Here is a 15,870-nt window from a genome sequence, read left to right on the forward strand (position 1 = left end):
TAACAAGTAATAGATTTTGCCTGCATTTTCAATCCCGAACCGCCTATCTGTGAAGTAGTCCGATTACTTCCTGTTTTTATCCAGTCCATAATGGTACTTCTGTTCCTCTTCTTTTCTTCTTCAGAATCTTGCTCTGAGAGCACAGCTATGAAACTTCTGAGGTTTGGAACAAACTTGACGTACGCGTCCTCTCAAGGTCATAGTTTACAGCAAGCGCTCTACGATTTCTCTTTATAACAACTATAAACTTAATAAGTTGGGAAGCATTTTGCGAACCAACAAATGTTGTAATTTATAGATCATGCCTGTAAAAACGGTGTGTACCTGCACATGCAGAAATATATAATAATAATAATAATAATAATAATAATAATAAATTAGCGTTCTCTTAAATTCTATCAATGTTTCCGCACCGGAAACATAATATCAACCAGTGAATAGGTAAACATAGAAATGAAATCAGGCCCATACAAAATAGACTTTTATATTCAATTCATCTCGATATGTGCCTCTTCAGTTGCTTATCCAGCAATCATGTTTTTTCTGACAGACGCATCAAAGTGCTAAGTAGTAAGTCATTTCATGTCGATTGCAATTTTACGGCTTTTTATTCAAACACGCAAAATGACTAGTCTATGCTTTAAAGACTAACCAACGACCACTCGAATAAAGGCCTATAAATCAAAGAGTGATAATCATCATGCAAAGCCAATCACCTAAGAACTTCTTCAGATACAAAACTTGAAAAATCTTATGTATTGATACGCAATAGTATGTTTATATTTGCTTACAGGTTATTTTATGGAACCGAAAACATTTCTTTTTGACCGCTTCACAATACGAGTGTAGACATAGCAACAATTTTTGAAAACAGGATAAAATAAGAAAAACGAACTAACTTGATATAAACAAGAAGATCAATGAAAAAAGAACAAACACACGAGCAACTTTCCCAAAAAACATATACAGAGATGTGGTCACTTTTTTCGTTTTCTTACTACAATAATGACAAACTCTTTGTAGACATACCTCAAATAATACCAAAAGACCATAAATTTTGTTTTCACTTAAAATCGCAATTATACATAAAGAAATACTAACGTCTTCTTTCTATAGAAAAGAAAAACATAAACAGCTCTGGAGAGAAAAAAAGCATAGAGAGTATGTCACAAAAAAATACAAGAGAAAATAGGATTAACAAAATATGAAAGAAAATGAAATGTACGTACTTGTCTTGTTTTTTAGGGTTTATATTTTGAATAATAATAATTAATCACTAAATGTATGAATGTGAATGAACTATCAGTGGGAAATGTGACAGAAGTGGTGGATGGTAAACACAGTTATTTACATAGACTGGATCCAATGGACAGATAATATACAAACGTACACACACAAGGAACCAGTAAACTAAATTATTTAGAAGGGAAACATTAATGTGCATATACGAGATGATAATGTAATTTTTAAGGCGCTTGGAAAAACTAAGAAGCATGAAGAAGTGAATAAATTGAGAGTAAAAGAGAATGAAGATACTGATTTCATGAATGAGAGAATGAAGTGAAATCAAATGCATGCATGTAAATATTCTCATCTTTCTATCGAAGAAAAACGTTACAAACGTAGAGCGATCCACTGATATTCAATAGTTACAAACTTTAATAAGACGTGTGTAAAAGCAAAGAGAACTAAGATAATATGCTCGATGTAGCAAAAACGGATAATAATGTGAACTGGATTTTCTCAACAAAAAGGGAAGAAAAGAAAAAGCACGTAAAAAATGTAATGAATGCTTAAAATTATGAAATAGACGGAGAAACTTGGGAAATAGTCACATTAATTCCTAGGTTACCATTTTCAGCAAATGAATGAGCAGTATTAGAATCGAACACTAAACAGTCAGACACAGCGATTGCAGATTGAACACCATCATGAATACTACGTGGACAAGCTTCCCAAGTTAATCGTCGACGATGCCCGTTTAACTCAAGTCTATTAGACGGAAATCAGAAACAATAGTACACATAAAATAAAAAGGAATGATTTCCTTAAAGAATAACATGAATTTCATGTAAAATTACATGAAATATAGAAGATCATTCATATATACAGAAATGAGCAAAAGTATACAAAAGGTCGAATCATCTGTTGTTAGCGGGGTACAGGTTGGGTTAGAACACGTTCCGTGCAGGATTGTGTTGGTGCACACTGATCGACTATTTCCTAACTAATCAGCACTAGTGGATACTTGGAGAAATCTCTAGAAGTTTCTCGTGTAAAAACTATAAATATACAAACGTTTTTCTTGTTGTAATTCCTACTTCCATCTACCCTTGTTATTTGATACATACTTTTGTTCCTGTTCAACCGTGTTCTGATTTGGGGATTTGTCGAGTGAATTGGTGTCCAAGGATACTAAGCAATAGGAATAGCTAGGTAGTAATAAGAGAAGTTATAACATTTATAGAAATTATTTTTCAATAATAATGATAGTTTCAAGGACCTTCGTTGTAAAAATGCAACTTAAAGTCAATTATTTCAATAGTTTAGTTTCACGGTACAGAATTCCAAGTATAATTCACAAAGGCTAAGAAAATAGTCAATTATTTAATACACAAGTGAAGTAGATGTAAACAATGGAAAATTAAGCATAGTTTAACCTTAGTCCATGGCACGGGTACTTTGTGTAGGTTTTAATCTCATACATCGCAATTTGGTTAAGTTCACGAAAAGTGGACAAACATGTTAGTGACAGAACTGAGGATCATAGATCATAAATCCCTTTTAACCGTTTTTGCAACTGAAAAACTATGTACAGGTTTTTGCACTATGGACTGAGTTGAACCAACATCACCAATAGGTGCTAGTATCCCATAGTTATTAGGGGGGGTTTGAAAAAATGTGCTGAAAGCTGATAACCTCTTATAAAGGAGAGATTATTGGATGAGTGGAACACTGAAGAACAGTTTAACTGGTCTGTAGCTACACTCTAGTTCCTATGATTTGACTGTAAATTAGATGAAATCAGCCACTTAACTCTTGGCAAAGCTAGGAAGGATATGAACTATTAATACCCTACAGATGCTGTCGAGAATTTAAGTCTATCCTGGGAGTAAGTCAGTTTAAGAATAAAGAATGAAACTTGACAGTGAGGATATCTTTACTTATTTCAGATGCATCAAAGCCAATAACTGGTCCACTATTGAATTATTATATACATAAAGATCATTCGACCAAAACTCACCAACCTACAGTGCCAAAGGAACAGGTGAGGTGCATGGTTGTCCACCTTGCACGACTAGCATACTGAAGAGCTGTCTTCTATTTTATGGTTATGATACATGATGCTAAATAAGTTGCAGCTAATCAACCAAAGGTGTCTTCGAAGCATGGACGTACGATGAAATTACCAACTGAGAAATGTTGAAATCAAGTAATAAAATTGTAGATAAGGAGATGAAGTCAGATGATGATATTAAGAACTTGCGCCGACATGGTTAAGACATACGTTACGCACAACAAGTAACTACCTATCTCTACGTACGATGACACATGAAGTTCAAATAGGAAAAAAACTAGATGTAGTTACGCTGATATATGATATATAACTACTTTCAGTGGTTACTGACTATTGTTTTGATCATGTTAAGGAGACACATCCATTAAATGTGAAGTCCATGAAATGATGGATATTATCTTTCGGAGAAAAGAGATGTTATACGCTCATGTTTCTCTAAGTGATTAATTTTTATGAGAACAAGTACTTAAAGATAGTGTGTGTTTATCACTCACTAAATAAACTAATATTTCAGCTATAAACTAAAAGTATGTTCAAATTATATTTACACAGTATGGCCTTATTGTGCATAAAAATTATTAGGAACAGGAGAATTAGGCTGAATTTTTGAAATCACATTCAACAATCCAAAATGTTCCTACCTGTACACAAACTGATCCGCCTGTTTCCGAGTTCCGATGAGTTGGACAAGAGCGAAAAATATCTGATCTGGTACACGTTCCTGTTTTTCTAGAACCAGCATAAAACTATGTCCAAAACAAGATTGCATCATAACCCAGTCTACAGCACCTGGAAGACTTATGTCAGTAGCCAAAAATACAATATCTTCGCCTGAGACACAAAAACAAATGACATTACAGTAATAATCCAAGGAAAAAAGTTCGATGTTACTTCTGGTTTTAAAAATACGACATTCATTATTGAATTATTGAAAGGAAGACAATAAGGAAACCCATTCATATAGACCATCACGGAGTGGATACTGGTGTTGTGTATGCTTAATGCTTAGTGCTGACTAAACTTTATTGATCGGGTCGCAATACGAAAACTAGTCTTAAAAACTCGACATCGCGACACTGATAACCCACTGTTTGTTGAGTGCAAAAAATTTAGGTCTCGAAGTTCGGAGGTAGCATTGTTGGAAATGCTACTTATTTAAGGGAAACAACTTATTAACATTTCATAACAGTAAGATATTGCTTGCATCTACCTTTTCGGTCAATACAGACCGATTCGTGTAAAAATAGGAAAGCTTGATCACCACCACGACTATAATAATATCGGATATTTGTATCATGTTCGTCTCTAACTCATCAGCAATAAGCACTTACTGTGATAATGAGATCAAGAAAAAACCACATTCAAGTGTGGATATCAGAGATGGTACAGACAGACGGACAATGAATTTTTGGTTGGTGGAGCCATTTATTAGGCCTTGAAGTACATGGTTATCTAACGGTTCTGATTACATTTTATGATAAAATGAATGCAAATATAATCAATTCATAAGAAGAATAACTTGAAACTTATAAGCAACCTTTAACATTCCTAGAAAGATGATCATTTCCTAATATTCCACCTAAATATACACGAGATTAATGGGTACAATTATTCCAAAAATACCTGTAACTGATAAACCTAAAGTAGAAATGAAACTTATATATCTGTAAATAATACTAATAAATAATCTGGTCAAAGGAAAAAATCCCAGATAATTCTTACCTTGTAAAGTTGTAATGCTTTTATGGTGATGCACGAGATGGGGCATAACTTGTTCCAATTCACCAAGCCACTTACATGAAGCACCAGGACACGGACAATCATAGGGCCTAAAATGATTATTTACCAAATAAACGCTTGTAATCAATATTTGATATAATTATGAAAAAAAACAGTACATGTTACAACCAGACACTTTTTAATATATATCAGCACATGCTTGTTTACTAATCACTAATCAGTGAACAATTATTACCACCCTGAAAAATGGACTAAAAGTATCACAAACGGTTTTCAGGGAGGAAAGAGATTAAATGGGTTTGAATTATTGATCTTAACGTTGAGAATTAGGTGAAAGAAACACAAAGCCATATAATGAAAATTTCATGAATGTAACTAGATAGTGGAGTTGAATCACTGTAGTGTCTAGACAAGTTTAGTGCTCTACTTGAAAAGAACAGATAACAATAAGTTAGCTTAATACAAAACTATGAGGAAAATGCGAATCACGAACCTGGAAAATACCATATCACATAAAGAAAAGTTGAATACTGCGAAAGTAGCATAGTTTCTTATGATCAAGAATTCACGAATATTGAGTTTAACTCACAGAGTGATTTACAATTCATCTCAAAATTGCTCGGAAACTATTTAATAAGGAACAAATGGACAGAGAAATGTAAAATGGTATAGGCCCCCTAATGCCCTGGTACGGCCGAGAGTGAGGAGAGTCCGCTCTCCCTCTCGAAATACTCTCACACGGCCGCGCGTATACAGCCTCTACCAGGGAAGTCCTACTCATTGCCTTCTCGTGGCTGGGGTGTTGTTTACGAAAATGAGAGGACGAAAAGCGAATGTCCGGCGCTTTAACCGGATCCCAAACCAATGGTGCACATGGGCTCCAGTATCCTACGGGAACAAATGGCGTATGAACCACTCGTTGGTCACCGGCTACCATGGGATTGCATCTCCTTACGATGCTCCACTGCCTTGTGGGTTAGACCTTTAGGTCAAAGGCTCGGGGAGTGGCCCCTAAGATAACCACCTGCTTCGGTTTGGGCACCCGGGCAGTATCACAGCCCACACACAAATGATGAACTCTTTATGTCTATGGAAATTACTTTTCTCGCTTCGAAAAACAACCAATTGATTCGAATTATTATCATTACAATTATTGTCATTATTATTACTATTATTGTCATTATTATTATTATTATTATTATTATTATTATTATTATTATTATTTTCCACATTATTCACCCTCTTTTATACTTATACAGCGGCTCGTCTTTGGTGGAAATTCGACTATCTGAACGTTCTCGTGTCACTGTCCGGTTGAAAATTGTATGTTACCACCGAATATGAGTACTGAAGCAGTTTTTCTGAAACCACGTGCGCTATTCAAACTGGCTGCCTTCAACGTTCGCACACTTATGCAGGTCGGACAACAGATAGGGCTGGCCATGTCTTTGGAAAGTCTTAATATTGATGTTTGTTGCCTATCCGAGACCCGTATTCAAGACTCTGGCGAAGTACTACAAATTCGATCTCCATCTGTCGCTTCGAAAAGCTTGTTTTACGTGCGCTTATCTGGGGACCCTGTGGCATCTTCGTCTGGTCTCGCTGGCGTCGCACTAAGCGCTGGAGCTGAGGCAGCACTAGTCGATTGGATCCCCATTAACAGTTCGTTATGTGCTGTTAGATTAGAAAGTTCCATCAAAGTGAGAAGAAATCGGCGTGAGAAACGATGTCTTTTCGTCATCTCCGCCTATGCCCCGACAGATTGCAGCCCGGATGCAATCAAGGATGAACTCTACCACCAGTTATCTGTTCTTCTCCAGAAAGTGCGTTCGACAGATATTGTAGTACTAGCCAGAGACTTGAATGCTCAGGTCGGGCGTCTAGGCACAGAAGAGAGTCGTTTAGGTGGCCGACGAGGACATGTTGGTCGCAGGACAGATAACGAGGACCGTCTACTGCAACTATGCACAGACCACAACCTGTTTCTGGCTAGCACTAACTTTCGACATAGTCATCGCCGATGTGCCACCTGGCGTCCTCCCTCTGCATCTCAAGCCTGGACTCAGGTTGATCACATCGCGATCAGCTACCGCTGGCGTGGTTGTGTACAAGACTGCCACTCCTTTTGGAGTACCTATCTGGACTCTGACCATGCCTTGGTCTACGCCAATCTTGCCTTACTTTTCAGTTGACAACGAAGTGACCGCCATCAACGGATTGATATTAGCAAGCTGGTTGCAACTTCTGTTGCAAGTAAGTATCGAACCGAGCTAGCCTCTAGGCTAGCTACCACTCCACCGAAAACTATGGATGAGCATTGGTTGCAATTGCATGACGCCATGAAAATGGCGGGTACAGTCAGTTGTGGGTTCGCGAAACATCCCGCTTTTAAGCACTGGGTTTCTGCAGGTTCCTTACAACTCATTGAAGCCCGTCGGTCTACTCCGGGTGACCGTGAGTTTGACCATAAACGAAGGATGTTACGTAAGGAAATTGGGCAAAGCTTGCGTAAGGACCGAGAAGCCTGGTGGTCGAAGCGTGCTAATGAGCTGGAAGCAGCAGCTGCATCTGGTAATTACCGGAAGTTCTTCCAACTCATCCGAGCCACTGGCAGCAAGAAGTCTGGTGTGAGCGAAACAATCTGTGAGGATGACGGAATGCCAATCACTAATATACATCGACGTCTTGAACGATGGGCAGAATTCTTCGAAGGGAAGTTCAACTGGCCTGCTGCTCCGGCAACATCGGTCAGACTGTCCTGCCCTCCATGGCCGGTGACGACTGATCCACCAAACGAGGAGGAAGTCCGCAAGGAACTCCAACTCTTGAAGCGTTACAAATCACCTGGCCCAGATGACTTACCTCCGGCTCTTTTTAAAGATGGTGGTGACTTTCTGACTAAGGAATTGACGACGTTGTTTACAAAGGTTTGGGAACTAGAGAGTGTACCAACATCATGGAATGACTCGACAGTTGCCCTCATTTTTAAAAAGAATTCACGTCATTCGTGTAACAACTATCGGAGGATAAGTCTACTTCCGATTGCGTCCAAGCTATTGGCTTCCGTCATACTTCGTAGGTTGTTCAAAACCCGAGAAAGATTGACTCACGAGGAGCAGGCTGGGTTTCGTTCTGGTCGAGGATGTATTGATCATATCTTCACCCTCCGCCAAATGTTGGAACACCGTCATACTTATCAAAAGGCCAACAATCGTAGTGTTTCTTGACATCAGAGCTGCCTTCGACTCGTTGGACAGGACTGTTCTCTGGGATTGTCTATTGAAGAAGGGTGTGCCTGAGAAGTTTATTAACATCCTAAAAGCCCTATATACAAACACCTCAGGCAGAGTGAGGGCATACAACCACCTCTCTCCATTGTTCCATTCGAGTAGTGGGGTTAGGCAGGGTTGCCCAATCTCACCATTCCTCTTCAACTTTGCCATCGATGACATTCTGGAAACAGCTCTGATATATATAGGTAATGACTGTATGGATCGGCTGCCTGAAGAAAGACTTCTCGACCTTGAGTATGCGGACGATATTGTCTTACTGTGCGATAATGCCCAAGGCATGCAATCCGCACTTAATCAGTTGGCAATCAGTGTCCGTAGGTATGGTATGTGCTTTGCACCTTCCAAGTGCAAAGTACTTCTACAAGACTGGCAGGATTCCAATCCTGTACTCAGCCTGGATGGTGAGCAGATAGACGTAGTCGAGAAGTTCGTGTATCTGGGTAGCTGCATAAGTGCTGGTGGGGGTGTGAGTGATGAGATCAATGCACGAATAGTGAAAGCCAGAGCGGCTTATGCCAATCTGGGCCACCTTTGGCGCCTTCGTGATGTTAGTCTGGCTGTAAAAGGTCGGATCTACAACGCGTCAGTGAGAGGAGTTTTGCTCTATGCTTGTGAAACCTGGTCTCCGAGTTGAGGACGTTAGACGACTCTGTGTTCGATCATCGCTGTCTCCGAAGTATTGCTGACATTCAGTGGCAACACCATGTCAGTAATGCAGAGGTTCGGGAGCAGAAACGATAATCCAGTTGGTGTCACCATCTTGAAACATCAACTTTGGTGTCTTGGACATGTTCTACGAATGTCGTCCCAGAGAATTCCACGTCGTGCATTATTTGCCGACTCTGGGACTGGTTGGAAGAAGCGGAGAGGTGGTCAGTGCATGACATGGTGTCGTGGCATGAAAGAAAGCTGCAAAGGACTGGCTTCTGTTGGTCCTTCACGACTCCCTGGTTGGGGTCTGAGAGATGGTGCTACACAGTGGCTAGAGACGTTATCAGATATGGCTCAGAATAGAAGCCAGTGGCGATCCCGCTGTAACCTTCTTTTACTTTCTTCATAAAAAGTGGTTGTGTCTCCCTTACCTGAAAGATTTCTTCTGATTGTACCTTTTCGTTCCCTCATTTCTACCATACTACCTTACACCAATCTCCTCGTTATTGTTCTCTTTTTTTGCGCTCCTTAGCTTTTTTTTCTATTTCTCTTTGAATTCTCATTGTTTTGTGTGGCACATATATATTGGCGCTCTCTTGTACCAATATTCATGTGTTCAAATAAATAAATAGGTCGATACACATTTCACCAACATAGACAGAAGTATAGTAGTCTTAAAACACATTGGGAAATGAGAGAAACAAACGAAAATGATCTATGCTAAGTAACATCAGTCATTTCTACGTGCACAAAATATATACCAACCACTTCAATGGGCGAAAACGCTCATAGCTTGCCGTTAGGCAAATTGTTCTTTTAATGCTTCCACTATTAACAATAAATATTCCTGTGATATCTGAGAGTCTATGAGTCTAATTTTTGTATATACTCTCCAATCTACAATAGATTTTAGCAGTATGACAGAATGAAGCAGACTACTATGCTGCATGTTTGTTTCGCGGTAAATGTATCAATACTGCCTCCGTAGTGGTGTTAGTAAATAGTAATCAGAATTCCTGTATTCAACTGAAATGTTATCGAAAATAATCTAAGCAGAAAATATGGAAATAGATACATAGTGGGATAATATACTACAAAACCGCAACAGACATATGTACCCTTTATGAACTGCTCTTAAAATGCAGGTTAATGATATCAGGTAACCAAATCAATTTCAATAAATAGGATGGAGTTTTCACTATTTAATGGATAGTTTGATTACGAAGTCACAGAAATGATCAGTAGGCACAATGGCGTCGGTGTATACACTCCCTGTCTTCCCTTAAACTAAGAGATTAAAATCACTTCATATCTTTCTTTCTACGAACTAATTCTTTCTTCCTATACTATATCCTTATTGCAATCTTTCTCCTACATATTACCACCTTTGACCTAACCACTCCTATGAATCCGGTTTTCATCTTGCTGTGCTAATGAGGTATGGCAACCTGGACCGATGCACATATGTGCCTGGTCCTACGTTGTAGCTGACTGACTGACTGACCACTGCTATTAACGGTACAGAACACTTTTACGGAATCTGACGAGTTCGAAACTTGACTTGGTCAATAGTTTAAAATAGTACTATGAAAACCTCTTTACCTATAGGAATCGAGTCGTTTACATACTTAAAGTTGCTTACAAGATTTTCGGATACTAGGCAGACTGATGGGGAGTCAAAAGCAAATAAAACTGAATACAATAACATACTTCAGACAAATTTAACTTGATGATACAAAAATTCTCCTAAATGGGCCAAACAAATAATTTTAAATCCAGACTAGTATTCGCTATTGTTGATGGCTCTTTTAATCCATCTGCTTGCAGTATAGAGCATTACAATGAGTTATTACAAACATATCTTTTGTCTGTCCTCAGATTAGACTGAAAAAAAGTCTCCATCATTCTATTAATTCTTTAGACAAAAACAAGCATCATCAGCATAGGGCTATATCACACTAACACAAGATATGAATAAAAAAAGAGATCGGAACAACGCAGCAGCAATTGTAAAAAGAAAAAATAAACTTTGGGGACATGGTTTCGAAGGATGATGAAAAGTTAAGTATGAAAGAATACTGGAATTCAAGCTGAAGAGTGGATGCATCTCCGCCACTGTGAACGTCTTCAACCACCGATTACAGTCATCACGCCAAATTCAACTAGTTAGCGTGCGTCTATGTGCATGGCTCAGGCCAACAATCGATGACTTCATTAATTAGCATTATTAGTTCGACCGAACCTAGCTTTCTTCCAACCTAATTGTGCACTAGCAAGCACGACTTGTTGGGGTAGGTGGTGGTTAGGCATACGTAATACATATGGCAACTGCTTAAAGTTCAGTGTCTGGATATCATAATGGGCTCATAGTTATATATTTTCATGAAATATCGAAGAGACTGCAAAACGAAAATGAGTTAGTGAATACGATAGAAATTAAGACAACCATTGACAGGAGATTTGAAACTAGGAATGTATCTTTAAAAGCGGTCAAGAAATAAAAAACTTACCTATATTCGCAAGCTGCTTCATGTTCTGATTTGGATGTATAATGAAAAGTTTCTGGGCAACCACTAGTGGAGTACTTGCAAGGAAATAATACACTGGAAGCAAGTTTTTCCATTGCGAGGTTCCGGATATTATCTTAGAAAGAAAAGTGAGACGAGGTATCTTGTGAGTGACTTTGGAAGTTGAATCGAGACAATATGCACATTAATTAGGAAAGAATTAGGACATCGAATCCACAGGAAGGACTCAAAATGATTAGTACGAAACAGTATCATTGTTGTATACTAGCAAAGAAAGCACAACCGTTGAAAATCGATCAAGAGACAGATTACAACAAAATTTTAGACAAAAAATACTATATTTAAATTTCCCATTACATAGTTACTTTAGGACAGCTTCCGTAATTGCTAATGTTGACTATGAGTGGTTAAGTTATGCCGATAAACCATTTCGCACATCGTAAGTCTTATTGAGTCTGACAAAATATAGCCGGGGATAAGGTTCTACTTTCATTTTGCAAATTATGCAAACTTATTTACTAACTACAGGGTAACGTCAGTCAGCTACAACGTAGGACCAGGCACATATATGCATCGGTCCAGGTTGCCATACCTCATTAGCACAGCAAGATGAACACCAGATTCATAGGAGTGGTTAGGTCAAAGGTGGTAATATGTAGGAGAAAGATTGCAATAAGGATATAGTATAGGAAGAAAGAATTAGTTCGTAGAAAGAAAGATATGAAGTGATTTTAATCTCTTAGTTTAAGGGAAGACAGGGAGTGTATACACCTACGCCATTGTGATCAATTCTGAGCCATATCACCAAGAGTCTCCAACCATCGGTTATGAAAGTCACGCAGACCCCAATCAAGTAGTCTGCATCTACCAACATGGCTCAGACTAGAGGTTAGTGTCTTCAAGCACTGGTGCCACGTTTTGGTTTGGCCGCCCCTAATTCTCTTCCAACCCGACGTAACGTACTCGAATTTGACTCGAAATATTTGTGATTAGTGATACTATCTGGTTGCCCAAATAAAATTAGGCTAAGATGAACTTGAACCTGTAAAGTAGTGGCTGAGAACTAAATGTTATAACTATTAGCCCCCAAATGCCCTGGTATGGTCGAGAGTGGGGAGGGTCCACTCTCTCTTTCGAAATGCTCTCGCATGGCCTCAAGTGTTTAGCCACAGAGCAGGTGTTGTTTACGAAATTGGGAGGATGAAAAGCGAATGCCCGGCGCTCTAACCTTGTTAGTAGACACGGAGGATCCACCTAGGTGAGTTGAAAAACCCTGGTTCCAAACCAATCGTGCACAAGGGCTCTATTATCTTGAAGGAACAAATGGCGTATGAACCTGTTGCTGGTCATCGGCTACCATGGGACTGCATCTCCTAACGTTGTTCCATTGCCTTGTGGACTAGACCTCTAGGTCAAAGGCTCGACGGGGTTGCCTCCTAAGAAAACCACCTGCTTCAGTCTGGGAGCCCGGGAAATATTCCATCCATCACACCAATCGAATCATTCGTGTGACACATATCTGTTTGATACCTCCTTGTAACAATGTTTGTGTGTTTAAATGCATAAATAAATAAATACAACTATTAAGTCATAGTCCTATGTCCTACTTAAGATACAGAAGAAATGCGAATGACTATAAAAGGAAAAGTATATTGTGCACCAGTTAGTTCTGCACTACGTTACGTACACCAAACAGCCAACAAAAGTAAAGGTGACGTTACAGGCACCGATGCTAGACACAGTCCAGAATATACGTGGATCAGCAGACGAGCGTATGAATCTCCACTGACTAAAGTGGCTGGTACACTAAACAGGTCGTGACTGTTCAATAACATTCGAACATAAAAAAGTGAACAGACAGCAAAACGGTTTCAGTTCATGAAATTATTAAATGATGGTTTAAGTAGTATAGACAGCTTTAGGTAGTCTTTGAAAAGTCACGAAATAAATGTAACAAATAGTCTGACCATATGGGTGGTAAGAGACCAAAATGATTCGCATCGGTACAAACTTGTATATACTCTTAGTCTTCTCGTGGTATACAAACGAGTAATTGATTTCGGTGGTGTTTTGTTCTCTGAGCTGGATGGTTTGGTCGTGGAGCTTTCATCGCTCTTCTGAACGATATCATCAGCACAAACTTCAGATAGAAGTGAAGTGTTCGAATTTCTCCATATGTGTTTCACAGCTTGTTCTGTGTTATTGATTATTGATTATATATTCGTTTTCTGATACATTGTTGCCGATTACCATCAATCACATTTTCGGCTTAATCTCATTGCTTTTCGTTCACTTGACTGCTACTGTCGAAACAAATGTGAAGTATCAACTGGAACCTACCTAGATATAAAAAGTTTTAAATTACATCTAAGAATGTACACTTAAGTCTTGTTTTGCACCGACTAAGCGGCCTATTACGGCGTGAAGTAGGTACACTCTGCAAAAATCGGCAATGAATCTAGTCAGCATCAAAAGTTGACAGACCTTAAACAAACACTGTTTTTGTCGTAATTGCGTAAACAACCGATTTGAGAGAGCTAATACAACCATATATATAAGAAAACTGGTTTACAACCTTAATCACTTAATTACCCTTTTTAAAACGAACATCAGTACAGATTTTTCTTTAAGTGATACCTGATTGAAGTTGGGTGGGTACGGAATATTGAACATTAACAAGCCTCTCCTTGATGCAATTATGTGATCTTGCTTTATATTTGTTGTCGCGAGACAGGGTTAATATATTCACGTACTAGGAGTCAGATGACTCCCGAACAAGACAGAACTCAGAAAGGTTGAGGTAAGGAATCAATATCCTATCCAAACCTACGATAAAAATTTGGACAGTACTACTTATGAGGATTTTTAATTAAAGCCTGTCTTTAGAAAATAATATCTTATACGCTGTTCTTCCGCATTGAGATTGAAAGAGGTCCGACAATAAGAATATCTGTTTCCTAAGTAACGTCTTTAACAAGGTCTCTCTAAAGGAGTTATCGAGACAGGGGGTTGAATACCGTCGATAAAATAGACCTGTGTAGAACAGAATTAACTCCATCATCTTACCTCATAACGCTGCATGCGTAATAGATAGTAACAAGTAGAGAGCCATGTACACTTGGAAGCTTCTAATCACCTGCGGAGGAATATTCATGATAAAATAACTAAATAAGGTGCACTGTAGCACTGATAAAGACACCAGAGCCTCCAGAATGATCCTAGTTATTACCTGCGACATGCGATTGACTGGTGTGACAGAAAATAAGAAAATAAGTTATGACAGTCTAACGCCCTATTTTGGCAAAATAAACACTTTTACAAGGTGTCATTGAGACCGAAAATGAGTAAGGTAACTACTTAAATTTCATATCAAAAGTGTTAATTACTGAAGCAGTAAGTGACACTAAGTACAATAACATCGTTTTCTTGGCAGAGTGATAGAGAAGTCACTATGCTGACGATAATGGGTCAACTTAAGACTAAATTAATGATGACCTGGATGTTACTACGCATGGGAAAATTTATGCACTGTATCGTTAATAGAATATTAAAAGGCTCAAAACAGCATATACCATAGGCTTTCTGTGCCACAAATCTTCAGGTGTGATAAGAGCAAAAAAGCGAATAACTAATAGGAGATATTAACATTTGGGTGGTCGATTAGTGCAAGACGAGACGTTTCATGTCAAAAATATTATCGTCTGTGCATAACACAACCCAAACGTGTGCAAAATTGTGAACTGTATCAGTAGCACCCTTGCTACTGGGAACATTAAAAGTTATATACCGAAATGATGTATCAAGCTTACCTAAGTTGCCTCTACAAGTTGGGCATGATGAGAGTTTTGACCGGCACGATGCGCAAACGATATGTCCACTTTGACATTGCATAATAGGTGGTAGAGCATAATCCATGCAAACCGGGCATTCGAAAAGACTAGCGAGGTCTATTGAGCTGCCATCTGAAGTGTTATGTGGAAGAATATTACAAACAGTGTCCGATGCCGATGACATCGAACCTGGTAGGGACATCGAGCACGTACTAGCTGTGCCGGAGTTATTAACCAAAGGTGTTGTTGCTCCTACTTCTCTGTGAGGCATGTTTATGTGAGGCATTAATTTTATTCCATGATGTAGAGCATGATTATGATTTATGGGTAAAAGTGCTATTGAACGTCCAACAGCATCTGATGATGTCATTTGACTTCTGTGACATGTCCGTTCCTCAGATAAAATCGTATTGTTTGAGTTAGTCGCACGGCTCGGGACGCTCATGTTTACCTCCGTAATTGAACTATTCATAAAACAAGGAACAAAACCACAAGTACCGCGTTTTATGAGCGATTCGCGTTCACAGATT

The 15,870-nt window shown here is 38.7% G+C and overlaps 1 protein-coding gene across 1 annotated transcript; it reads right to left on the bottom strand.

Moving 5' to 3' along the window:
• Positions 1-756: 756 nt before the first annotated feature.
• Positions 757-15,863, bottom strand: SIAH1 (E3 ubiquitin-protein ligase Siah1). Its single transcript, XM_035730226.2, has 5 exons — positions 15,320-15,863; positions 11,493-11,625; positions 5,021-5,127; positions 3,940-4,129; positions 757-1,992 (listed from the first exon to the last, which is right to left on the bottom strand). The coding sequence occupies exons 1-5, from the start codon at positions 15,810-15,812 to the stop codon at positions 1,800-1,802; spliced, it is 1,116 nt and encodes a 371-aa protein (XP_035586717.2). The 5' UTR covers positions 15,813-15,863; the 3' UTR covers positions 757-1,799.
• Between the last annotated feature and the right edge of the window lie 7 nt (positions 15,864-15,870).

This window comes from Schistosoma haematobium, chromosome 3 (assembly GCF_000699445.3).
Source record: "Schistosoma haematobium chromosome 3, whole genome shotgun sequence".
Taxonomy (NCBI): Eukaryota; Metazoa; Platyhelminthes; class Trematoda; order Strigeidida; family Schistosomatidae; genus Schistosoma; species Schistosoma haematobium.